General features: G+C 48.0%; 1 protein-coding gene across 2 annotated transcripts in view; it reads left to right on the forward strand.

Annotated features, from left to right (window-relative positions):
* NARS2 (asparaginyl-tRNA synthetase 2, mitochondrial) overlaps positions 1-24,630 on the forward strand; it is a 41,661-nt gene that overhangs the window by 13,964 nt on the left and 3,067 nt on the right. For both annotated transcript variants that reach the window (XM_081909954.1, XM_081909955.1), the window contains exons 7-13: positions 4,798-4,898; positions 14,142-14,274; positions 15,784-15,882; positions 18,439-18,476; positions 22,520-22,586; positions 22,695-22,832; positions 24,353-24,450. In XM_081909954.1, the coding sequence (XP_081766080.1) occupies positions 4,798-4,898; positions 14,142-14,274; positions 15,784-15,882; positions 18,439-18,476; positions 22,520-22,586; positions 22,695-22,832; positions 24,353-24,450 (674 nt within the window). The remainder of the gene's footprint in view (positions 1-4,797; positions 4,899-14,141; positions 14,275-15,783; positions 15,883-18,438; positions 18,477-22,519; positions 22,587-22,694; positions 22,833-24,352; positions 24,451-24,630) is intronic.

The following is a 24,630-nucleotide window of genomic DNA, read 5'->3' on the forward strand; positions in this document are numbered from 1 at the left end:
AACACAGTTTGAAGAGCATCGCGGTGTGACACATCGCATTGAACGTCTCCTCCAAAATCCCTCCAGAGGCACCTTCGCAGGTATTCCGTGGGGTGAGCGAAGGGGGCATTGATCCGTGCCTCTGTGTCCCTTTTGCAGGAGGGGGAGCGAAATTCCTGCAAATAATATAATAAAGCTTAAGGTAAAGGGACCCCTGACCATTAGGTCCAGTCATGACCGACTCTGGGGTTGCGGCACTCATCTCGCTTTATTGGCCAAGGGAGCCGGCGTACAGCTTCCAGGTCATGTGGCCAGCAGGACTAAGCCACTTCTGGCGAACCAGAGCAGCACACGGAAACGCCGTTTACCTTCCTGCCGGAGTAGTACCTATTTATCTACTTGCACTTTGACGTGCTTTTGAACTGCTAGGTTGGCAGGAGCAGGGACCGAGCAACGGGAGCTCACCCCGTTGCAGGGATTCGAACCGCCGACCTTCTGATCGGCAAGTCCTAGGCTCTGTGGTTTAACCCACAGCGTCACCCGCGTCCCCTCAATAATAAAGCTTAGTAGCAAATGAAACCTTTTTTGTTTGCCCTAAAACCAAATGCCTCCTTTGAGCTTTAAGGAGAGAACCGGGAAGGCGGACATCAAAGGGAATCATTCTTCTATCACTTAGAGGAAAGCACAAAACAGGTATTGACTCGGGATTGTTCTTTATGCCTGGATATGGTCTCCAAAGCCTTCTCCTGCTCCAAGCTCTTCTGTTGTGTATTGACAGCGCTTTCACCCCAAGAAGCAGAGAGGATTTACTAAAGCCATCTGCCATCCATTCCCCTGGATGGAGGAGGATGTGAAAAGTAACAGGTATTTTGTGGGTAGCATTAGCTTATATTGGAGCAGAACTTGATCAAACTGTTCTCTAAATTGGGGCTGGGGGAAATCAGGAGTCAAATTCTCTCTGTCTGGCCCTCTAAACCAACAAATTTAAAGTAGCACAGGGAGAAGTTGTGGCTCCCCTTTATCAAATGTACAACACAATACCATGACCTATCCCTTCCCCAACAGCATACGAATCAATATGGCTAATCTGACCCTACAGCCTCTCCAAACCTCACACATGCAAACTAACCATAATGCAACCAACCAGGCTCTGAACCCTCCAAATTCTAGCAAAGCCAATAATAATAATAATAATAATAATAATAATAATAATAATAAATTTTATTTATATCCCGCCCTCCCCAGCCGAAGCCGGGCTCAGGGCGGCTAACAACAATCAAATAATCAAACAGTCAAATAATCACACATTCTAAAAATATTTCATTATAAAAATTAATTAAAATCAAATTGATGGCAACCGATTAAGCAAAATTCTGTGCAGGTTGCCAGAGGAGGGAGTCAGGTGGAACAACTCTGTCTTGCAGGCCCTTTTGGAAAGATGTCAGGTCCCGCAGGGCCCTAGTCTCTTGTGACAGAGCGTTCCACCAGATTGGAGCCGCAGCCGAGAAGGCCCTGGCTCTAGTTGAGGCCAGCCTAACCTCTCTGAGGCCTGGGACCTTGAGGATGTTATTATTTGCAGACCGTAGGTTTCTCTGTGGGGCATACCAGGAGAGGCGGTCCCGTAGGTACAAGGGTCCTAGGCCGTATAGGGCTTTAAAAAGGCTTTAAAAAGGAATAGATATGTAAATAAAGGACCTACCCAAATGACGCCAACACAAAAACCCTGCACAAAAACTGTGCAACAGAACGAAAAATCATAATCTCTCCCCTCTTTCCCCCCAGCCGCACAACGTCTGTGACAATAGTGTCTTATACTGAATGTAAATGAACTGTAAAAGTCTTTCTAAATTGAGCATGGAGACGCTGTACAGTGTTACCTCGGGTTAAGAACTTAATTCATCCTGGAGGTCCGTTCTTAACCTGAAACTGTTTTTAACCTGAGGTACTATTTCTGGGTTAGCGGAGTCTGTAACCTGAAGCGTCTGTAACCTGAAGTACCACTGTAGTTTGTCGACCTTTGGTCCGTGCCCTGAACTCAGCTCTCACCTGTGGCTCCTAGAAACTGTCAGCGTGTGACAGCGGCCATGCCCCAGGAACGGCTTCGACTGGCCAGCTAAACCAGGTGAGGGTCGCCGATGGGTCTCAAAGCCTCGTGACTTCCCCTGTGGACAAAGGCAGGCTCTGGCAGACTGAGCAGATGAGATCGCTCAGTCTGCCAGAGCCTGCCTTTGTCCACAGAGGATGAGAACAGAAATCAAATGGCAGCAGCGTGAGGCCCCATTAAGTAAAGTGGTACCTCAGGTTAAGAACAGTTTCAGGTTAAGAACGGACCTCCGGAACGAATTAAGTTCTTAACCCGAGGTACCTTTGTCCCCCGCCAAAGGTACTACCCTCCCATAAGAACCCTTACTCCCCCCCCCCCCCCCGCAGCTGTACAAATATTAAATTTACACTTCTTGTTTCACCCACATTGGCTTTTGGCTCCATTCCCCATCGGAATGTGGCCCTCAGAAGGTTGTACGGAATGGAGTGTGGCCCTTGGGTTACAAAAAAAGGAGTTTTTAGTGTCCGCTGTAGGACACTACATTTTATCTCTCATCAAACATGGAGCCAGCCCTTTAGAAAGAGCTCAGATTTTTCTGTGGCTTTCTCTTGCTGTTGGTGTATTTCTGCCCCCCCCCCTTATCTGCTACAAATATCTCGCCTCATGGCGGCGGGGGTGGAGAAGGGGAAATATTAGGGGGAGACCCATTTGGCTTTCCTATTTCTCTAGGTTTCTCAGGTGATACGGTTGAATGGAAAGTTCTGTTCGTTTCTGCAAACGGAGAGTAAAATCTTCATTTTCCTTTCCAATCCAGGGCCTTTTCTGGCGTCCGCAGCATAGCAGGCGTGTTATTGTCTTGTTCCTTTTGAGGCAAGGCGTTTGAAAAAGAAACCCAAAGAATCCTTCAATATTTCATCTTTTCGCCTTTTGTTTCCTCTCCGCTGCCTTTTGCGAGTGCCTGAAAGCTTTCTTCAATCTTCACCGGTGGCCGTTGCAAGGAAACGAAAAGCCCCTTCTTGAAAACGTTGCTCTTTGTTTTAATTTTTGTGACAGATGTTTTCATCCTGACGCGAAGCCTTCCTCCCTTCCATGTCTGTGAACAGCACCTGTGGCTCTTCAAAGAGAGGGTTTTCTTTCTTTCTTTCATCAGTTACTTCCAAGGGAACTCTCCCCAACGCCCCCAGCAGAACTGTGCATTTAAACTATCCCGAATATAAATATTCTTCTGGTGCTTAGCGTGAGAGCTGTTCAAAAGGAAGTTTGAGGAGTGTGTCTGTGTATGTGTGACACGGTTGTAGTTTTCCTTTAAGCTGTTCAAGTGTAACTCGCAAAACTGAGTCTCGATAAAGGATAACAGCGTTTCCCCTGGCTCACAGTTGTTTTTAGGCATGATGCAGAACTCACATTTATTCATTGGGAAATGTGGGCAATGCATGTATGATGTACATGCCGCCATTAAACAATCTTTTTATCCTCCATAGACCTCAGCAGAATACTAGGGCTGGGCGATACATCAATATATTGCCCAAAGCTGGTTTGAAGTCCATACTGTGATATCGACTTCCATAGTTTTTGACCTGGCAATATATCGTGAATCATGATTTGTATTTTATGGCTGGGTGATGTAGCTTCCAAAACCAGCTTAAAGTCCATATCATGATATCGGTTTCATAATTTTTGACCTAGCAATATATTCCCAATCGTGTGTGCTATGCAAGAGTCACATTGTGGGGGAAACTGAAGCTAGCCAGAGCTTCTACATACGTAACTCCACCCTTATTTCAGTCATTGTGATATATCAGTACAGTTGTACCTTGGTTCTCAAATGGAATCTGTTCCGGAAGTCCATTCGACTTCCAAAAACGTTTGAAAACCAAGGCATGGCTTCTGATTGGCTGCAGGAGCTTCCTGCAGCCGATCGGTAGCCGCGTCGGACATTCGGGTTCCAAAGAATGTTTGCAAACCGGAACACTCACTTCCGGGTTTGCGGCGTCCAGGAGCCAAAACGTTCGAGTCACAAGGCGTTCGTCAACCAAGGTACAACTGTATATCGTGATATATCGCAAAGTTGGAAACCAGACACCACCCACCCCAAATGTATTATCTTCTCAGCAACCTTGTGGAGTTGGTTCAGCTAACAGGTTGCAAGTCAACCGGGGAGCATAAGAGCTGAGGGGTGATTTGAACCCAGATCTGCATTCTAACCACTTCACCGCAGTGGCTCTCCTGTGTATGTTTCGCACTGGGAAGTTGCAACTGGTGCAAGTCTCTCTGCCGCGAAGTGCCCACGTGTGTGACCATTAAGACGTTCAGCCAAACTATGGTTGGTGCCAACCACAGTTGAAATGGAAACCGTGGTTTGGGGCTTCTGCACACACCAACATGCTGTAGTTTACGGCTGCTTGACGCCTCCTGTTTTCCATCTGATCTGTACACTCACTTCTGTTGTGCTGTAGCCTCCAAAGGAGGCTAGCAATGGTTGATGTACTGCGGATATCACACCAAGCCTTTGTTTGAACAAACCACGGTTTCTAGACATCGCAGCGAAGCAGCTCCATCAGGGAGGGGCTGTAGCTCCATCATTACAGCACATGCTTTGTGTCAGACAGGACATCACGTGTGGGGAAGGTGGGTGTGATTTGGCGATAACTGCCTCGCAGGCCAGATTTGAACCCTGGGCACGCAATTTGTCCTGTGGGCTGGAGGTGGCTGAAGGTTCCCTACCCCTGAGCTAATCAACAGTTTCCCGTTTTGTTTTGTTTTAATTCTTGCAGTCTGCAAATGAAGAGAGAGAACCTGGAGAAAACCCCCATTTCTTTGACGTCCCTGCATTTCTGACGGTCTCTGGCCAACTCCACTTGGAAGTGATGGCTGGGTATGGATCTTGCTGGGTTTTGGTTTTTTGTTTCTGCAGTTGGGAGATTTAAGGCTGACTCTGTGGGTGTCCGTGGGTGTGTTTTGGGCCCCGCGGTGGTTGTAAGGTGTTGACACAACGGAAATATCCATGGGGTGGCCCTTGTAAATGGCACTGGAAGCCCAGACTCGGGTGAAATCATATTGGAGGGACAAGCGTGAGTGCAAATATATTTCTTTCTTATATATTACATTTACGCCCTACCTTTCTTCCAAAGATCTCAAGGTGGCATCCATACTTCTCCCCATGTTATCCATGCAACAACTAGAGGAGAAGTAGGCTTGGCTGAGAGAGGGACTGGCCTAAGGTCACCTAGTGGCTTGGTGGGGATTCGAACCCTGGTCTCCCAGGTCCTAGCCTGGTTCTCCCTAACCACCACACTGCCTCTCCCTGGTGTGTCTGGTTAACTTGAGAGTGGAGTAGGCAGGGGAACAGAGAAGCCAAGCAAAGGAGAGTCACATGGTCTCAGTTTGAAAGCGTGCCAGCTTCAGCTGGTATATCGCAGAATCATAGAATTGGAAGGGACCCAGGGGTCTGTCGACATGCAGAGGGGCCGGGAGGCCAGCTAGCAAGCCCAGCTCGGACGTCTCCTTCCATCAGCCCGTGTTCCGATGTAAATCAGCGACCCGAACTTCAAAAGCCAGGGCACGCAATTAGCAGAGTGTGGGTTGCACACAGAAGTAGGCGTGAGGTGTAAGTCATGCTGCAGCTACAGATTTATTAAACATACCGTATTTTTCGCTCCATAAGACGCATCTAGTTTTTAGAGGGGGAATGCAAGAAAAAAAATAATTTTAAAGGGAGCGCTGAGCGGAGCCTGTATGCATCCCAGCTCAGCAATCCCTTTCACGAGCCATGTGGAGCGTGTGTGCGCCACTTGCAGGCTTTTCTCCCTCCTCGCTATTTGTGAAAGGGAGTGCGGCACTTGGGGGCTTTTGTGGGAGGTGGGGGAAGGGACTGAGGGGCTGCCCTCTGTCCCTTCCCCCACCTCCCACAAAAGCCAGCAAGAGCCGTGCGCTCTTTAAAGGGTGCGTGGCTCTTGGGGGCTTTTCCCTGAGGAGGGAGAAGGGACTGACTGGCCTGCACGGGGAAAAAGCCTGCAAGAGCCGCACGGAGCGTGTGTGAGGCTCTTGGGGGCTTTTCCTGCCTGTATTCACTCCATAAGACACACACACATTTCCCTTTACTTTTTAGGAGGGGAAAAGTGCCTCTTATGGAGCGAAAAATACTGTCAATCAGAACAAAGAAACATGTCGTCTCTCTCTCATGTCGTCTCGGAGAGAACAGCAAAAGCAAAAGCTATACACAAATGAAAGTTCCCAGCAAGCTGTGCTGGAATGTAAACAGACATGTGACACGCAACAATTCCACATGCCTTAAGGTGGAATAGAAATGTCAACAGAGTCATCTAGTCCAACCCCTGGAATGCAGGAATTCTGCCCACAGCTGTCCCTGAGTGGGCTCAAACCACTGACCTTCAGGTTAACCACCAGGCGCACTGACCCATTGCACCACCTCCAGGTCCAACTACACCCTTTTCTGGGCCACTGTAGCTTGGGTAATCTCACGTTTAGACTACTGCCGTATACTTTGTGTGGGGCTTCCCTTGTTGTTGGTCCAGAGGCTGCAGCTATTGCAGGATGCCTGTTAGCCACTGAGCCTGTTTTTAAGGTCTTGTTACAGATCCGGGGGGGGGGGCTGTTTATTGGGTTGATTTTGCTTTTATTCTGATTGCGCATTTTGTGTTTTTCGTATTGTCATTTTATCCTGTGAACCACCCTGAGACTTGCAGGTAGAGGGTGGTATACAAGTTTAATAAATGAATGAATAAATAATAAAATAAAATTATAAAGTTCTAAACTGCTCTGGATTCAGACCTGAAAGATAATAATATAATAATAATTTATTAGTTGTATCGTGCCCATCTGGCTGGGCTTCCCCAGCCACTCTGGGCGGCTCCCAACAAAATATTAAAATACAGTAATGCATCAAACATTAAAAGCTTCCCTAAACAGGGCTGCCTTCAGATGTCTTCTAAAAGTCTGGTAGTTGTTGTTCTCTTTAACATCTGGTGGGAAGGCGTTCTACAGGGCGGGTGCCACTACCGAGAAGGCCCTCTGCCTGGTTCCCTGTAACTTGGCTTCTCGCAGTAAGGGAACCACCAGAAGGCCCTTGGTGCTGGACCTCAGCATCCGGGTAAAACAAGGGGGGTGGAGACCCTCCTTCAGGTCTACTAGACCGAGGCCATTTAGGCTTTCAAGGTCAGCACCGACACTTTGAATTGTGCTCAGAAACGTACTGGGAGCCAGTGTAGGTCTTTCAAGACCGGTGTTATGCGGTCTCGGTGGCCGCTCCCAGTCACCAGACCGGCTGCCGCATTCTGGATTAGTTGTAGTTTCCGGGTCAGCTTCAAAGGTAGCCCCACATAGAGTGCATTGCAGTACTCCAAGCGAGAGATAACCAGAGCATGCACCACTCCGGCGAGACAGTCCGCAGGCAAGTAGGGTCTCATCCTGCATACCAGGTGGAGCTGGTAGACAGCTGCCCTGGACACAGAATTGACCTGCGCCTCCATGGACAGCTGCAAGTCCAAAATGACTCCCAGGCTGCACACCTGGTCCTTCAGGGGCACAGTTACCCCATTCAGGACCAGGGAGTCCTCCACACCTGCCCACCTCTTGTCCCCCCAAAACAGTACTTCTCTAAAGACCGGACTTTCTGCCCATAGTGCAGTAAGGGCATTAAGATCAGACTAACAAGCACAGAATTAGCTTGTTGTAATGAGTATATTGTCGAATATACTGCCTGCTGAAATATAAGTTGGCCCCATCTGTATTGGTATTCCGCTGGGCTTTGAAGATGCGTCCTTGATCTGTCAACCTGAGCTAGCCCATGACCACACCACGTGACACCAGGTGTGGGGCAGGCAAAGACTGTGAGCAGGGCTTGTGATCCGAGTCTGACACCATTAAATTTGACACCAAAATTTGGAGCTGCCTGATGTAAGCGGGACTTGAATTCAGCCCCGATCAGCTGATTGGTGGTGATCATGCCGTCCCTGCCATGGGAGCATATTCACCCAGTGCTTTACCAGTTGCACTCGCTCCCGGTGGCGTATAGGGTCAGGTTCAAGGTGCTGGTCTTGACCTTTAAAGCCCTTTGTGGCTTAGGGCCATCGTATTTACGGGACCGCCTCTCCTGGTATGCCCCTCAGAGGACCTTAAGGTCCATGAATAACCATAGGTCCCGGGCCCTAAGGAACTCATACTATCCTCCATCAGGGCCAGGGCCTTTTCAGTGATGGCGCCAACCTGGTGGAATGCTCTGTCCCATGAGACTAGGGCCCTTCAGGATTTAACCTCCTTCCGTCGGGCCTGTAAAACAGCTATTCCACCTGGCCTTTGATTTGTATTCAGCCTGATCTCTCTCCACCCCTTCCTTCCCTCCCTCTCCCCTTTTATGAAGATCACCCGCTCAGACCCCTCAGCTAATTCTCCCCTGGCCTCCTCGCTGGCCCAAGTAGGTCCAATTCAGCCAACTAGCCCTGGGGATTATTTAATTGATTTTGAATTTTGAATTTTATTGTTATTCTTTTTTTATACTGTCTTTTATGCTGCTTTTATAATTAAGTGTTTTAAAGTGTTTTAAATTTGTTGTTAGCCGCCCTGAGCCCGGTTTTTGAACTGGGAAGGGCAAGGTATAAAGAAAAAATTATTATTGTTGTTGTTGTTGTTTTGTTGTTGTTGTTGTTGTTGTTTCAGTTCCTCCACACCCACCTGTCAAATTAGCACATCCGGGATGTGGGGGATCTGACCCCATGTTTTAGGATTTCCCATAATAATAATAATCTTATAATGTATAGTGTTGGTATTTTGGTAAATTGAACAGGATAAAGATGTTGTAATGACGCAGCACTCTATTAAATCAGAACTTTTTTTATTTTTCCAGAGAATTATAAAGTATATACACCCCACACAAGTATAATTGGGGGGAAATGAAGGGGACTCATCTTCACATCAGTCATTATTATAGTGATGTCCTTCAGATGTGTTTGGGCGTTTTTGGGATTTTGTTTAGTCCTCCCCCCCCCCACAAACCCTTGAACCGGACTTCAAAATAAACAGCCAGGGCTCTTTGAGTACAGGACACAATGTTATTGCTTCACACCCTGTCCTTCAAGAACATGTTCTTTTATTATTTAAGAACAACATCAGGCATCTTAAGCGGCTCGAATGCATGCTAAATATAGACGAGCTAAATTTATCCGCTCGGAGAGAAATTCGTCTTCTTCTGAGCCAAAATGACATTCCAGGCTTTTCAGGCTTCAAGAAAGGGCCTGGAAAAAAAGGGGTCTTAAAACAGATTACAAGGAAGTGAGGCCAGTTGCCTCCAACAGCGCTCTCTTTTTCTCTGAGGAAAAAAAAAAGACAAACGAAGGAACTCAGGATCTGTTTCTTCAAGTGGGCACTGGCCGCCATTTTTTATCGCCACGCCGTGTCCCTTTCTTGCCTAAAGGCACTTGACAAAAAATGAATTGAAGAACATGGCCGTCTCATGATGGGTCGATTCACACTTTTTGGGTTGGTTTGGACAAACGTGTTCTTTCAGTAATGTGCTAATAATTAGAAATTACAATTGTAATTATTTTATTATTTATATGTGGCCCATTCTGGGCGGCTCCCTAGGAAATGAAGTTATAGTGGACGCTTGGGTTGTGAACGCGATCCGTGTGGGATGCACATTCACAACCTGCAGTGTTCGCAACCTGCAGCGGTGCATCTGCGCATGCGCGGGTTGCGATTTGGCGCTTCTGCACATGCGCGGCCGCCGAAACCCGGAAGTAACCCATTCCGGTACTTCTGGGTTTCGGCAGGTCCCTAACCCGAAAAAATGCAACTTGAAGCGTCTGTAAACCGAGGTATGACTGTACAGGGAACCAGGCCTTCTTGATGGTGGCACCCGCCCTGTGGAACACCCTCCCATCAGATGTCAAGGAGATAAATAACTACACAACTTTTAGAAGACATCTGAAAGCAGCCCTATATAGGGAAGCTTTTTAATGTGCAATGTTTTACTATGTTTTTATATATGTTAGAATAATAATAATAATAATAATAATAATAATAATAATAATAATAATTTATTTATATCCTGCCCTCCCCAGCCGAAGCCGGGCTCAGGGCGGCTAACAACACCAAAGAAGTGCAACATTATAAAAACATTATAAAAATTAGAAGCTGCCCAGTGTGGCAAGGGTAACCCAGTCAGAGGGGCAGGGTACAAATAAAATAAAAATAAAAAACCCGTATTTTTCGCTCTATAAGACGCACCAGACCACAAGATGCACCTAGTTTTTGGAGGAGGAAAATGAGAAAAAAAATATTCTGAATCTCAGAAGCCAGAACAGCAAGAGGGATTGCTGCACAGTGAAAGCAGCAATCCCTCTTGCTGTTCTGTCTTCTGGGATAGCTGCGCAGCCTGCACTCGCGCCATAAGACGCACACACATTTCCCTTACTTTTTAGGAGGGAAAAAGTGAGTCTTATAGAGCAAAAAATACGGTAGAAAACAATGATTAGTGGAATACAGTAAGAGCTGTTCGGCAATGGAACAGATTCCCACAAGAGGTGGTAAACTCTTCTTCCTTGGAGATTTTTAAGCAGAGGTTGGATGGCCATCTGTCATGGCTGCTTTAGCTGAGATTCCAGCATTGCAGGGGGTTGGACTAGATGACCCTTGGGGTCCCTTCCAAGATTCAATGATGATGATAACAACAACAACAACAACAACAACAACAATTATATGCCCTTCTAAGTTGTACAGACATTTTAAGGAGTCCTGCTTAGGGGCCAAGAAAAACGAGCTTTCTGTCAGTTTGGCTACTGGTCGCTTTTATGATATCTGGCTGGCTGCTGTCCACAAGTCCCCCAGGAAGGGGTGATACGGGCAAATAACCTATTAGTTAAATAAGATAAAAGGCAAAAGTATTCTGCCCCCGGTAGTGAAGGGAAAACACAGCCCTAACTGAATAATAAGAATAATATTAAAATTTTATTTATATCCCGCCCTCCCCAGCCAAAGCTGGGCTCAGAGCGGCTAACAGTAAAAATACCACAGTTTACATAAAATCACAGTAAATTAATTGAAATACATTTTAAAAGACAGCTATCCATCTTTCCCTTTACTCTTCTCCAGGCACGATCTTCCTAGCTCTTTCCACCATTTCCCCAGAATCCTCTGCAGGTCAATGGGGTCCCTCAGCCTTGTGGAAATGGCTGGCCATGTGCAGATAGTTTGCCTTAATAACATCTCTGCTGCTTCTTAATTAAGATCGGCAGGGCACGCGGCTTTCTTCCCCGGCAGTAAATTCCAGGTTTGCAGAGGACAAAGGAAACAATGGGGTCCTTTCTTGCTTTAGGTGATTGGAAATAAGAGGGAGGGGCCAGAGGTTTTTCTGCCCCTGAAAAACCGCTTTGTACGAGATGCTCCTTGTGCCTTGCGGGCACAAACCCTGCAGATCTTCGCTGAATTTTCTTATCTGCAAAATACACAGATGCAGAAATCTTTCATTGGTGTTTACAAAGCATTTGCAGCTGGGGGGGAGGCAGGGGCTTGGGAGCTAATTCTGCAACAATGCAGTGCGGATTATTGCAGGGTTACCTCAGAAATCTGTGCCAGGATAGCTTGGGGGACAGATTTGGCGGGCAACGCATAAGCAGTTTTGGCAACCCCTGTTCTTTATTCCTTGTCCTCCCTTCCAGCTTGTGGAGGAAGGTAGGGAAAGAAGTCTTGACATCAGGACAAAACAAAACGCTGAACCCATGTTTGAGGCGTGATTTTCTCCTTCAGGAAGATTAGACAAATCCATAGAGGAGAGGGATAAAGATGGCTGCCAGCTGCGATGGCTGTGCTCTGGCGCCACAGTTGAGGCAGGAATGTTTTTTAAGTACAGCGGCACCTTGGTTCTCAAACTTAATCCGTTCCAGAAGCCCGTTCCAAAACCAAAGCGTTCCAAAACCAAGGCGTGCTTTCCCGCAGAAAGTAATGCAAAATAGATCAATCCGTCCCAGACTTTTAAAAACAACCCCTGAAACAGCAATTTAACATGAATTTTACTATTTTAACGAGACCATTGGTGCATAAAATGAAAGCAATAAACAAGGTACTGAAGTCTCACAAGCAGTCAATTAATCAGGAGCTGAACTGGGTTTCACACAGTCACAAAAACAAACAAAGAAGAGCCGCAAAAACGCAAAATAAATAGCAAAAGCAGCAGACAGACCTCAGCGTGACACTCAAATCAGAAGTGTGGTGTTCAAATCAGAAGTGTGACACTCAAAATGGAGCACGTTCGGCTTCCGAAAACAGTTGGCAAAGCGGAACACTTTGTAGTGTTTTGGTTCCAAGGCATTTGAGAACCAAGGTACCACCATAGGAGGGGAGAGGGGTCCTTTGCACGAATCCTGCTTGCCACTTTCCAACTAAGGGATCTGATCAGCCCCCCTGAGACCAGGATGCTGGACTATAGATGGGCTTTGGTGTGTTGCAACCATCCTGCTTTTCTGATGTCCCTCTCTGCAGGGCTGTTGTGCAGAAGTTGGAGCAAAACTTGCAACTCTGCCTCTCCATAGGACAGGACTGTTTCTTTATAACTGAAATAATTTCAGTCAAAACATTAAGGTTAGATGGGCCATTGGCCACCAGACTCTTCTTGTGTCCTGAAGTGGCTTGCAGAAATTCAAACATGCAATATACAGAATTTAACCGTAGATCTGAACATGGAAGGATAAAATGCTAGAGCAGTGTTTATGGCGCCGAGACCTCCTGATGTTTTAAGCCGTTCTAACCCAGAGTCCGAAACTTAGCACTGACATGGCCTGCCTGGTTTCTAATCCGGGGGGTGCCATAGAATTGAGCCCACAACAGTGGAACCTCTACTTAAGGACGTAATCAGTTCTGGAGGTCCGTCCATAAGTCGATCCGGGTCACTGGTAGAATCGCCGTTGTGTACAGGTGCATTCAGCAGCAGTGTGCTTCTGCGCATGCGCAAATGGCAGAAGCCGCTTCTGCGCATGAACAAACCACAGCAAACCCGGTATTTACATCCAGGTTTGCCGCAGTCGCAACTTGGATCGGGCCCAAGTAGAGACAGTCTTAAGTAATAATAATGAAAAAAATTATTTCTACCCTGCCCTCCCCGGCCAGAGCTGGGCTGAGAGTGGCTAACACCAATCAAATCACAGTAAAAAACATAATAAGGGGGGGGGACCAATTTAAAATGCAGTCTCATTTTAAAAGTAGCCCATAGATCAAAGCCATAAGGGGAGGGAAACATAAGGGTCAGACTGAGTCCAAACCAAAGGCCAGGCAGAACAGCTCTGTCTTGCAGGCCCTGCGGAAAGATGTCAATAATAATAAAATAATAAAAATAATTTATTATGTATATCCCGCCCATCTGGGCAGCACAACTCTTTGTTGAAATGATTCATGCTTCTTCTCCATGGTGGGGGGGACACACCACTAATTGTGCTCCCCTAAATGACCCCCGAAATGAGCGGCTTGGGACACCTGGGGCCGAGAGCGCATACAGCATTTTTGAATATTTGGAAGGCCGGCACAGCCATTTGCTGAGGTGATGCCACTGGCTTAGGTGGTGGAAGTTGCAAGGAGGTACCCCCACCCCCCCAATTTCTGGCAAGATCTCACCAGAATTGCGTGAGATCTTGCAGGCAGCACACACAAGATCTCACCAGAAATCGGCGCCAGGTTCTCCAGAGGTAGAGGTGGAACTTCCTGTTTTACCTCGAGCAGCAAAACGGGGCACGGCCCCCCTGAACGTGTGACTCTCTCTGGGTGAGATCCAGCATAACATGAGCGGATGTCCAGTTGCCCAGTGGAGTCTCTCCTGTCTCTTCCAGCCCCCTGCATGTCCGCCCCCCCCCCAAATCTGCTTCTCATTGACCTGTATCATCCTTGAACAGTAGAATATATTGGGTGAATCGGGCATATAGTCAGAACTGAGATATAAGGCAGCCTCTTCTGATTCAGTTATGGGCTCCCAAACAGAGAAAATGCTTATTTTTATGAAAATGTGATCCAGGGATTCTGGGGGAAGCGTATTGGTGACGGCACAGGCTCTAGCCAGTAGGTACTGATCACAGCCTGTGTGTTTTGTGGGCGTGACTTTCCCACCGTCTCGTTGCAGGGCCTTTTCCAAGGTGTACACGTTTGGTCCGACCTTCCGGGCTGACGATTCTCAAAGCCGCAGGCACTTGGCAGAATTTTACATGGTGGAAGCAGAACTGTCTTTTGCCGAAAGCCTTCAGGATATCATGCAGGTATGGAGTGAGTTACGGGGAGCGTGGAAAACGGAGCTCTTTCAAAACAAAAACAAAACTGTGGTATTTTGTGTGTGGTTTGAAACCTGCTACCTTTGAAGCAGTCATGGGGGAATCTTTGGCTCATTGCTGAACTACAGCTCCCATCAGCCCCAGCAAGAGTAGCCAATGGTCATGGATGATGGGAGTTGTAGTTCTGCAACACCCAGAGACCCACGGCTGCCTTAAAAAAGATTGACCAGAAATCAGAATGAACGAACCATCAGATCTTCCACTTCTGGCTAACTTTCCACAAACTTACTGACAATCGTACAACAGGTGGTGTTTTTCCCCATCCTGCTAAGTGTTTTATTACATTCTTTGTGTCTCCCGCGAAAAGAATTCAGCGCTATTTCTCCCAAAGCAGCCAGCATGGGCCACTTTTTTAAAAAGCTGTCCTGATGTCCCTGTGCCGGGCGATAATATAGATGGAGGGCACAAGGAGAAGGGGACGACAGAGGACGAGATGGTGGGACAGTGTTCTCGAAGCTACCAGCATGAGTTTGACCAAACTGCGGGAGGCAGTGGAAGACAGGAGGGCCTGGCGTGCTCTGGTCCAGGGGGTCACGAAGAGTCGGACATAACTAAACAACAACAATAACAAATTTGATGGTCTGTTTTTTAGTATGCCTAAAATCATTTGCTTATTAGGGGCTACCCCACGTTTTGTTCAAAAAATTGCTTTGCAGAAGTAACTAACAGAGTTGCCAAAATTTTCAAAAGTAGGGCGTCCGTGACTTGGCTTTTGGAAAGAAAAAAAATAGGGGCTCTTCCGTAATTAGCTAATTGGGAACCACTTCTTTAAGGGGCAAATGCTGGGTATAAATAAATATATCATCACCACAATTTCCTTTAAAAAGAGGGGGTGGAAAGTCGCTTCAAACAGCAGTAGAAAGACTGTTGAAATGACCTGCTGTATAGGTTTTATTCTGGCAGAAGCATTGGAGCACTTCCTCTTTCAAGGAAAGGAAAACACAGTCTTGGCTTTCCTGCCCCCACCTCTTCGCCATGAACTAACAGTTTTAAAGTTCCCACAGCCTACAGAAGAAACAACTTTCTCTCACGCGGAGGAAAAAAGTGGGTGGCATGAAGCACAAAATTAGTTTTTTCCACTCTCTGGGTGAGCTGGAGTTCAGAAGAGGCCAACTTTCACCACCTTCTCTTATTTTTTAAACAAATATTTCTTTTAATTATCGCACTTAAGCCAGAAAAGTTGAATACAGAAACATAGCTAAAAATACCTAACGCTAAAACAGTTTTCTCACTCCAGGCAAGGTGATAAACTGTGGTTAAGGAAAGCCAAAAAGTTGCCAAACTCGTCCAGCTGGGAATGTTCATGTTTTGATGAACCATGGTGTAATGTTGCGTCTGTTTGTGGAGAGTTTAAGCCACCCAAAGCATGGAATAAGTTTTAAAAATATTGCATTTTTGCATGTACTCTGCATCTACGGCTCCCTCACTTTTCCTTAGGCTATGGAGGACCTTTTCAAGAAAGTGACCGACACAGTTCTGTCCAGTTGCCCTCGCGATGTTGAGCTTTTTCATAAACACGTAGCTCCTGGTCAAGAGGTAAGGGAAAGAAAAGATTTCTATTACCTTAAGAGAGAGAGAGAGAGAGAGAGAGAGAGAGAGAGAGAGAGAGAGAGAGAAAGACTAAAGCAAACCTCTTAGGTTCTGTTATGGCTTTCATGTCTTGGTTGTGGACTTCCTATGTGCCTGAAGGAGGGTCTCCACCCCCATTGTTCAGCCCGGACACTGGGGTCCAGCGCCGAGGGCCTTCTGGCGGTTCCCTCTCTGCGAGAAGTGAGGTTACAGGGAACCAGGCAGAGGGCCTTCTTGGTGGTGGCACCCGCCCTGTGGAATGCCCTCCCATCAGATGTCAAGGAAACAAACAACTATCTGACTTTTAGAAGACATCTGAAGGCAGCCCCGTTTAAGGAAGTTTTTAATGTTTGATGTTTTATCGTGTTTTTAATATTCTGTTGGGAGCCACCCAGAGTGGCTGGGGAAACCCAGCCAGAAGGGCGGGGTGTACCGTATTTTTCGCACCATAGGACGCACTTTTTCCCTCCTAAAAAGCAAGGGAAAATGTGTGTGCGTCCTATGGAGCGAATGCAGGCTTTCGCTGAAGCCTGGAGAGTGAGAGGGGTCGGTGCGCACCGACCCCTCTCGCTCTCCAGGCTTCAGGAAGCTATCCGCTAGCCGTGGGAGACCCAGCTCTCCCACGGCTAGCGGAGCGCTGCATTAATCCCGAAGCTTGGGGCGTGTGGAGCTCAGCGCGCCCCAAGCTTCTGGGTCCCGGCAAGGTCTCCGCTAGCCGTCTAGACCTTGCCGGCACCCAGAAGCTTGGGGCGCGCTGAGCTCCGCACGCCCCAAGCTTTGGGATTAGCGCTCCGCTAGCTGTGTCTAGGCTGAGGATATCAGCCTGCTTCCCGGAGCGTCGGGCGCCCTGAAAGCAGAGCGCCCGGTGCTTCGGGAACACATCCGCAGCGTGCGGAGCCCTGCAGGAGTTCCCTGCAGGGCTCCCCACGCTGCGGATAGCAGCCTGCCGCCCGGCGGGTGGGGCGCCCTGAAGCAGAGCGCCCCTCGCGCCCGGCACACATCCACAGCGTGCGGAGCCTTGCAGGAGTTCCCTGCAGGGCTCCCCACGCTGCGGATAGCAGCCTGCTTCCCGGAGCGTCAGGCGCCCTGAAAGCAGAGCGCCCGGCGCTTCGGGAACACATCTGCAGCGTGGGGAGCCTTGCAGGAGTTCCCCGCAGGGCTCCCCACGCTGCGGATAGCAGCCTGCTGCCCGGCGGGTTGGGCGCCCTGAAGCAGAGCGCCCCTCGCGCCCGGCACACATCTGCCGCGTGCGGAGCCTTGCAGGAGTTCCCTGCAGGGCTCCCCACGCTGCGGATAGCAGCCTGCTGCCCTGCGGGTGGGGCGCCCTGAAGCAGAGCGCCCCTCGCACCGGGCACACATCCGCAGCGTGCGGAGCCTTGCAGGAGTTCCCTGCAGGGCTCCCCACGCTGCGGATAGCAGCCTGCTGTCCGGCGGATGGGCCGCCCTGAAGCAGAGCGCCCCTCGCGCCCGGCACACATCCGCAGCGTGCGAAGCCCTGCAGGAGTTCCCTGCAGGGCTCCCCACGCTGCGGATAGCAGCCTGCTGCCCTGAGCGTCAGGCGCCCTGAAAGCAGAGCGCCCGGCGCTTCGGGAACACATCCGCAGCGTGGGGAGTCTTGCAGGAGTTCCCTGCAGGGCTACCCACGCTGCGGATAGCAACCTGCCACCCGGCGGGTGGGGCGCCCTGAAGCAGAGCGCCCCTCGCACCAGGCAGACATCCGGAGAGTGGGGAGCCCTGCAGGAGTTCCCCACAGGGCTCCCCACGCTGCGGATAGCAGCCTGCTTCCCGGAGCATCGGGCGCCCTGAAAGCAGAGCGCCCCGCGCTTCGGGAACACATCCGCAGAGTGGGGAGCCTTGCAGGAGTTCCCCGCAGGGATCCCCACGCTGCGGATAGCAGCCTGCTGCCTGGCGGGTGGGGCCCGCTGAAGCAGAGCGCCCCGCGCGCCAGGCAGACATCAGCCAGCCCCACAAGATCGGGGGACAGCAGGGAGGCGCAGCGCCACTATCCCTCTGTTCCTCGACCTGGTTTGGTTTCCCTGACCTGCTTTTGGGGGGGAAATAAAGGGAAATTTTTTTCCCTTTATTTCCCCCCAAAAAAACTAGCTGCGTCCAATGGTCCGGTGCGTCCAATCGTGCGAAAAATACGGTAAATAATAAATTATTATTATTGGATTGGATGGACCAGGTAATGACCCTGCACAGATCGTTTTACTGTGGGTGCTCTGTCTAGCTCCTTCATGCAGCCAGCAGACCAACCCAATGCAAAACGAAGCCTCCGTCCTCGCCTTGTGCGTTGCTTGAAACAGCACAACTCAGCTTTTCCTGTGGAACAAAAAACCCGGGTAGTCTTGACTCTGGTTTCGGTAAGGCCAGAAATGGAAACCGATCTCCCGCTTAGATTAGATGCGCAAATCCTCGGTTCCGTTCTGAAATCCTTTCCGAAAAACGCAAATGTGAACTTGGTGGTGGTTTCTGAACTCTTCTTCCGGTAGCCATTGTGAATTGTTTCTTCCTCTCCCGAAGGCAAAGGTGGAACGGATGCTGAAGAACCGGTTCATAACGTAAGCAAAAAATACATCGGCGTTCTTGTTTGTTGTCGGCTACGGCTTAAGTTTCCCAGCTTTGTTTCGTTCTATCACAATGAATGGCGGGGTCCCTCCAGCACGGTACATTTCAAGCAGTAGCATGTCGCTTTAAGCTGCCAGGATTCCCCCAAAGAATCCTGGGACGTGTAGTTTTTTAAGGGTGCTGAGAGTTCCTATGCTAGTCCGGGGGGGGGGGGGTGTCATCACATGGTAGGGCTCTGTATAGGCATACATACATATAGGTAAAACTCAAAAAATTTGAATATCGTGGAAAAGTGCAATCCTTGTTTTGCTGATTTCATTTAATGTTCTAATTTTCTGAGATTGGTAATTTCATCAGCTGTGCGCCATAATCATCACAATTATAACAAATAGAGGCTTGACATATCTCGCTTTGCATGTCATGAATCTGTCTCATATATTAGTTTCACCTTTTAAGTTGAATTACTGAAATAAACGAACTTTTCCACAATATTCTAATTTTTCGAGTTTCACCTGTAGGTATCCAGACTTTCTCATGCTCACTGAACACATGGAGGCATGGGCAGCACATGCAGCCCCACAACCCACAGCTTCCCCCACGAGAGGTCTAGAGGACAACAACATAAGGAACAGGCCTTCTCTGTGGTGGCTCCTGCTTTGTGGAAGTCTCTCCCCCAGGAGCATCAGCTGGTTACCGTATTTTTCGCTCTACAGGACGCACTTTTTCCCTCCTAAAAAGCAAGGAAAAATGTGTGTGCATTTTATGGAGCGAATGCAGGGGGGAGGCAGACGGGAAAAGCCTCCAAGAGCTCCGCACACAAGCTCCGTGCGGCTCTTGCGGGTTTTTCCCCAGGAGGGAGAAGGGACTGACTGGCCACATCAGTCCCTTCTCCCACCTCATAGAAAAGCCCACAGGAGGCACACACCCTTTAAAGAGCGCACGGCTTCTGCGGGCTTTTGCGGGAGGTGGAATTCCTGCTTTTGCGCTGCTCCCCGACCTAGTTCTGAGGCTGGCGATGGGGGAAAGCAGCGCTTCCCCCCACCGCCAGCCCCACAAGCTCTGGGAGCAGCGGGAAGGCAGTGCGCCTCCTTTGCGCTGCTCCCCGACCTCTTTGAGGCTTTTCCCCGAGGAGGGAGAAGGGACTGACTGGCCGTGTCAGTCCCTTCTCCCTCCTGGTCGAAAAGCCCGCAGGAGCCGTGCGCTCCTTAAAGGGTGCACGGCTCCTGTGGGCTTTTGCGGGAGGTGGGGGAATTTCCCCACCGCACGCAAAAGCACACAAAAGCCGCGCACTCTTTAAAGGGTGTGCGGCTTCTGCTGGCTTTTCTACGAGGGTTAAGAACGGACCTCCAGAACGAATTAAGTTCTTAACTCGAGGTACCACTGTATCTGAAGAAGTGTGCATGCACACGAAAGCTCATACCAATAACAAATTTAGTTGGTCTCTAAGGTGTGACTGGAAGGAATTTTTTTATTTTGTTTCTGCCCCAGAATGGGATGATTTAGAGCAGAGAAATAGCAGGTGGGGGGCAGTTCAAGTGCCACCAAGTCTTCCATCACTTTTCCAGTTGAAATTGTCTCCCCCGAGTGATTTTTCTTTTTAAAAAATTAATGAATTAAAAAGCTGCCAGGGAATTCATCACAAGCCCTTGCGTGTATTATGTCTTAAGCTGTAAGAGACGCATTCTCTGTGCCGACAAGTGCAGAAATGAACGGTAATCATTCCTCTGGCCTGAAATTTGCTCTGGCTGTGACATCAAGCCCGCAGACCACGCTGCTTTCATTTTAAGTGTGTCGTATTTGGCTCAGTTGGCTGTGGGTTTTTTCCTTTTCCAAACTGCCTGTTTGTGGCTTCCCGCGGAGCCATGCTACAGTCTTCCCAGGGCAGCAGAATTTAACATGCGCTGTGGTTAGCTGTCTTGGAGGTGCTACTGCGGAATGAAGCTGGGACCTCCTCATGATGATGATGATGAAGAAATAAAGCTGGAAAAACAGCTGCTCTTCCAATGAGCTATACTCCTTTCTTGTTGAGACCCTAAACGGCCTCAGCCCATTATACCTGAAGGAGCGTCTCCACCCCCATCGTTCAGCCCGGACACTAAGGTCCAGCACCAAGGGCCTTCTGGTGGTTCCCTTCCTGTGAGGTTACAGGGAACCAGACAGAGGGCCTTCTCGGTAGTGGCGCCCGCCCTGTGGAACGCCCTCCCATCAGATGTCAAGGAAACAAGCAGCTATCTTATTTTTAAAAGACATCTGAAGGCAGCCCTGTTTAGGGAAATTTTTAATATTTAATGCTGTATTGTTTTTAACACTCGATTTGGAGCCGCCCAGAGTGGCTGGGGAAACTCAGCCAGATGGGCGGGGTATAACTAATAAATTTTATTATTATTATTATTACTAGTGCAGCATTCCCTATTCCGACCGAAAGCAGCTCCTCGGGGTTTTAAGAGGGAGGTTTTTCCCCATTCCCTGTTTCTTGCTCATTTTAACTAAAGGTGCCAAAGATGGAACCTTTGAGCTTCCACACGTAACGTCACTGAGCCGTGTTCCCTCCCCAAATGAGCATGTTAGGGAATCACCTGTTCTGAAACAGGGGTGTGGGAACCTTTTCTCACCAGCAGGCCAGGTCTTTTATCTCCCCACCCCTGACGGGCCAAATTTGGCAGGTGGGCCCAAGCAGTGTCTGAGCTTTTTGAAATCACTTTTGCAACCAGAGGTTCGGAGAGCAGTGTGGAGCTGTTTGCAAAAGGGCTTTTAAACAGCCTTGCTTTCAAACACCACAGAAAGTACCATTCCCCACCCCTAGTGTTATTATGGCAGGGCAGTGTACAACAAGAAAAACATAATTTACACAGCATAATAATAAAAACATAATACAGAGGTTAATAATCATAAAAACAGCCCCCCACACAAACACATTTTCATGAGCAATGGATTATTTAATGGCCAAAGGCCTGGGTAAAGAGTAAAGTTAGTTGGTTGATTGATTGATTGATTGATTGAATTTATCTACAGTGGTACCTCGGATTAAGAACTTAATTCATTCCGGAGGTCCGTTCTTAACCTGAAACTGTTCTTAACCTGAAGCACCACTTTAGCTAATGGGCCCTTCTGCTGCCGCCACACCTCCGGAGCACAATTTCTGTTCTCATCCTGAAGCAAAATTCTTAACCTGAGGTACTATTTCTGGGTTAGCGGAGTCTGTAACCTGAAGCGTATGTAACCCGAGGTACCACTGTACCACCCTATACCTAGGGGTCTCGGGGCGGTTCACTGAATAAAATGAAAATATAAAACCACAAAATACCTAATAAAAATAAAAACAACAACCCAATAGCCCCCAACCACAAAAAACACATCTTAAAAGGGCATGGGATGTAAGTCGGATCAACCAAAGGCCTGGTTAAAAAGGAACGTTTTTGCCTGGTGCCTAAAGGTGTATAATGAAGGCCCCAGGTGAACTTCCCTGGGGAGAGCATTCCACAGATGGGGAGCCACTGCAGAGAAGGCCCTGTTCTCTCAAGAAGGAGGCACACAAAGGAGGACCTCAGGATGATCTCGGGGTCTGGGTAGGAGTCCTTGAGGTATTATGGTCCTGAGCCATTTAAGGCTTTATAGGTCAAAACCAGCACTTTGAATAGGGCCCGGAAACTAATTGGTAACCAGTGCAGTCGAACCAGGATCGGTGTAATATGCTCAAACCGTCTTGCTCTGTTCAGCAACCTGGCCGCTGAATTCTGCACCAGCTGAAGCTTCCGAACTGTCTTCGGAGGCAGCCCATAGTAGAATGCATTGCAGTAATCTAACCTTGAAGTTACCAGAGCATAGACAGCAGTAGTTGGGCTATCCCTGTCCAGGTGGGGCGTAGCTGGGCCACCAGCCGAAGCTGATGAAAGGCACTCCGGGCCACTGAGGCCACCTGAGCCTCAGGTGTAGTCTTGCAGCAAGGAGTTCCCCTGTCCTAAAAGGCAGACTACAAATAAATGTGTGCCAGAATAAATCAGCTCAAGTTCTTGACAGCTTCTCTCCCACCTTCTAGGATGTCCTACACGGAAGCGATAGAGGTTTTAAAGCGAGCTCGCCAAGAATTCATTTACAAACCAGAGGTGAGTGTTGCCGCGTGTGTGTGTCTGTGAGGGAGGGTTTCTTTGAAAAACTAAATGAATACCGAGGCCTGAGTATTAATATTTTTCTTTTCCGCTCTCTTTTTTCAGTGGGGTCGTGACCTTCAGACTGAGCACGAGCGATACCTGGTCCAACACTGTGGCGAGATTCCCGTATTTGTCTTCAACTATCCGTACGACCTGAAGCCGTTCTATATGCGGGACAATGAAGATGGAGCCCAACATACAGTAAGAGTTCCAATTCAAAATGCCTAGGGCCTAGGCAGTGCAGGATATTGACCTTTTGCATCTTGCTTTCTTCATATAGTTTCTGGAATGAAGCAGTCCAGTCCAGCACTGCTCTTCAAATGCCCCTAATCTTGGGGGAATGTTTGTGTGTGGTGGGTGAGAATTATGAAACAGACCCATTGAAATAAATGTACCTAAGTTGGTCATGTCCATTAATCCCAGTGGGTCTACTCTGAGTAGGACTAACGTTGGCTGCAACCCATGATCTCCCAGGAAAGGGGAGGATTGCCTAGGGCACCACGCACAACTTCTAAAGCTTCTGCTTGCTGTGTAATTACTTTGATTTAGTATCCCTGCTTACTGCTTAGGCCAGGGGTAGCTAGTGTTTTTGGACTCCAACTCCCATCAGCCTTTGCAAGTACAGCCAGAGGTCAGAGGTGAAGGGAGCTGTCAGTCAGCCGCATCCGAACCGCACCACATTGTCATACTTTAGTGGGGTGGAACAGGATTTATCCAGCAATTCAATGCGAAGGGTGAGCATTTTAGGAATTCACATTGTTCGCTGCCCTTGGGTTTTGTTTTGCTTTAATTGGCTTTTAATTGATTTCACCTGTTTTGCATTTTATCTTGTTGCTAAGTCACTTTGAGGCTTTTTTTGTTTTTGTATAAAGGGACTAACTAACTAAAGTGATTAATTATATGTACATGCATAATCATACATACACAAAGACAAACTGGGTTTGTCAGTGATTTACAGCGTACAAAACCTGATTGCACGACTTTTAAACACCCGTAATTAAAAAGCACAATAAAATGGTCCTGTTTCGGCATTAAAATACGCTCTGGCTAACAAAAAAAGAAAAACAAAAACAAACAACACACACCAAAGAAAAAAGAAAACATCAACCAAAACAAAACACATGAACAAACCAGAAGACAAACATTGATTAACAACAAATAACGGTTGACTTCCCTCCATCTCGGTTTTGGGTTATGTAAATATTAAATCCATTCTGCAGTTTTTCATTTTACATCGTCTACACATCGCAAGGGTTATATTAAACCTAATGTGATTTTTATATCTCTAGAATTTGTTTCCATATATGTTATGAATTTGGGCCAATCGTCAATAAACTCTGTGCCTTTTTGCTGTCTAATGTTCTGCGTCATTTTTGCCAAATCCATATATTCAAATAATTTAATTTGCCAGTCTTTAACGGTCAGGATATTTGGGGTTTTCCAATTTTGTGCTAACAGAATCCTGGCAGCTACAGTTGCGTATTGAAACATTATCTGATCTTCTTTCTTAATCTCATCTCCGATCATTCCCAGAAGGAAGGCTTCGGGCTTTTTAATGAAAGTGTATTTAAGTATTTTTTCAGTTCATTGTATATGGATTCCCCAAAATTTTTAACTTCTTCACATTTCCACCACATGTGGTAGAAACTTCCCTCTTTAGATTTACATTTCCAACACCTTTTATCACCAGTCTTATACATTTATTCCCTTTTCCTTTAAAGGTGGCGGCAGTTGACCTCCTTGTACCAGCAGTCGGGGAACTTTGCGGAGGCAGCCTGAGGGAAGACCGACCCGATTTCCTACAGTCCCGCCTACAGAGGTCAGGGAGAGGATTTCTGCTTCTGGCTTACTGTGGGGAGCTGTTGGACAGTTGGTCAAGGAGGGTCTGTTGAGGACGCCAGCGATTAAAGGGGAGAGGCCGGCCGCTTGCTCAGACAGAACAGATGCTTCTTAGGAGATGCGTTCCTTGACATGCCAGACTTGTCGGTGCAATCTGTCA

This window comes from Podarcis melisellensis (assembly GCF_964234715.1).
Source record: "Podarcis melisellensis genome assembly, chromosome: 4".
Taxonomy (NCBI): Eukaryota; Metazoa; Chordata; class Lepidosauria; order Squamata; family Lacertidae; genus Podarcis; species Podarcis melisellensis.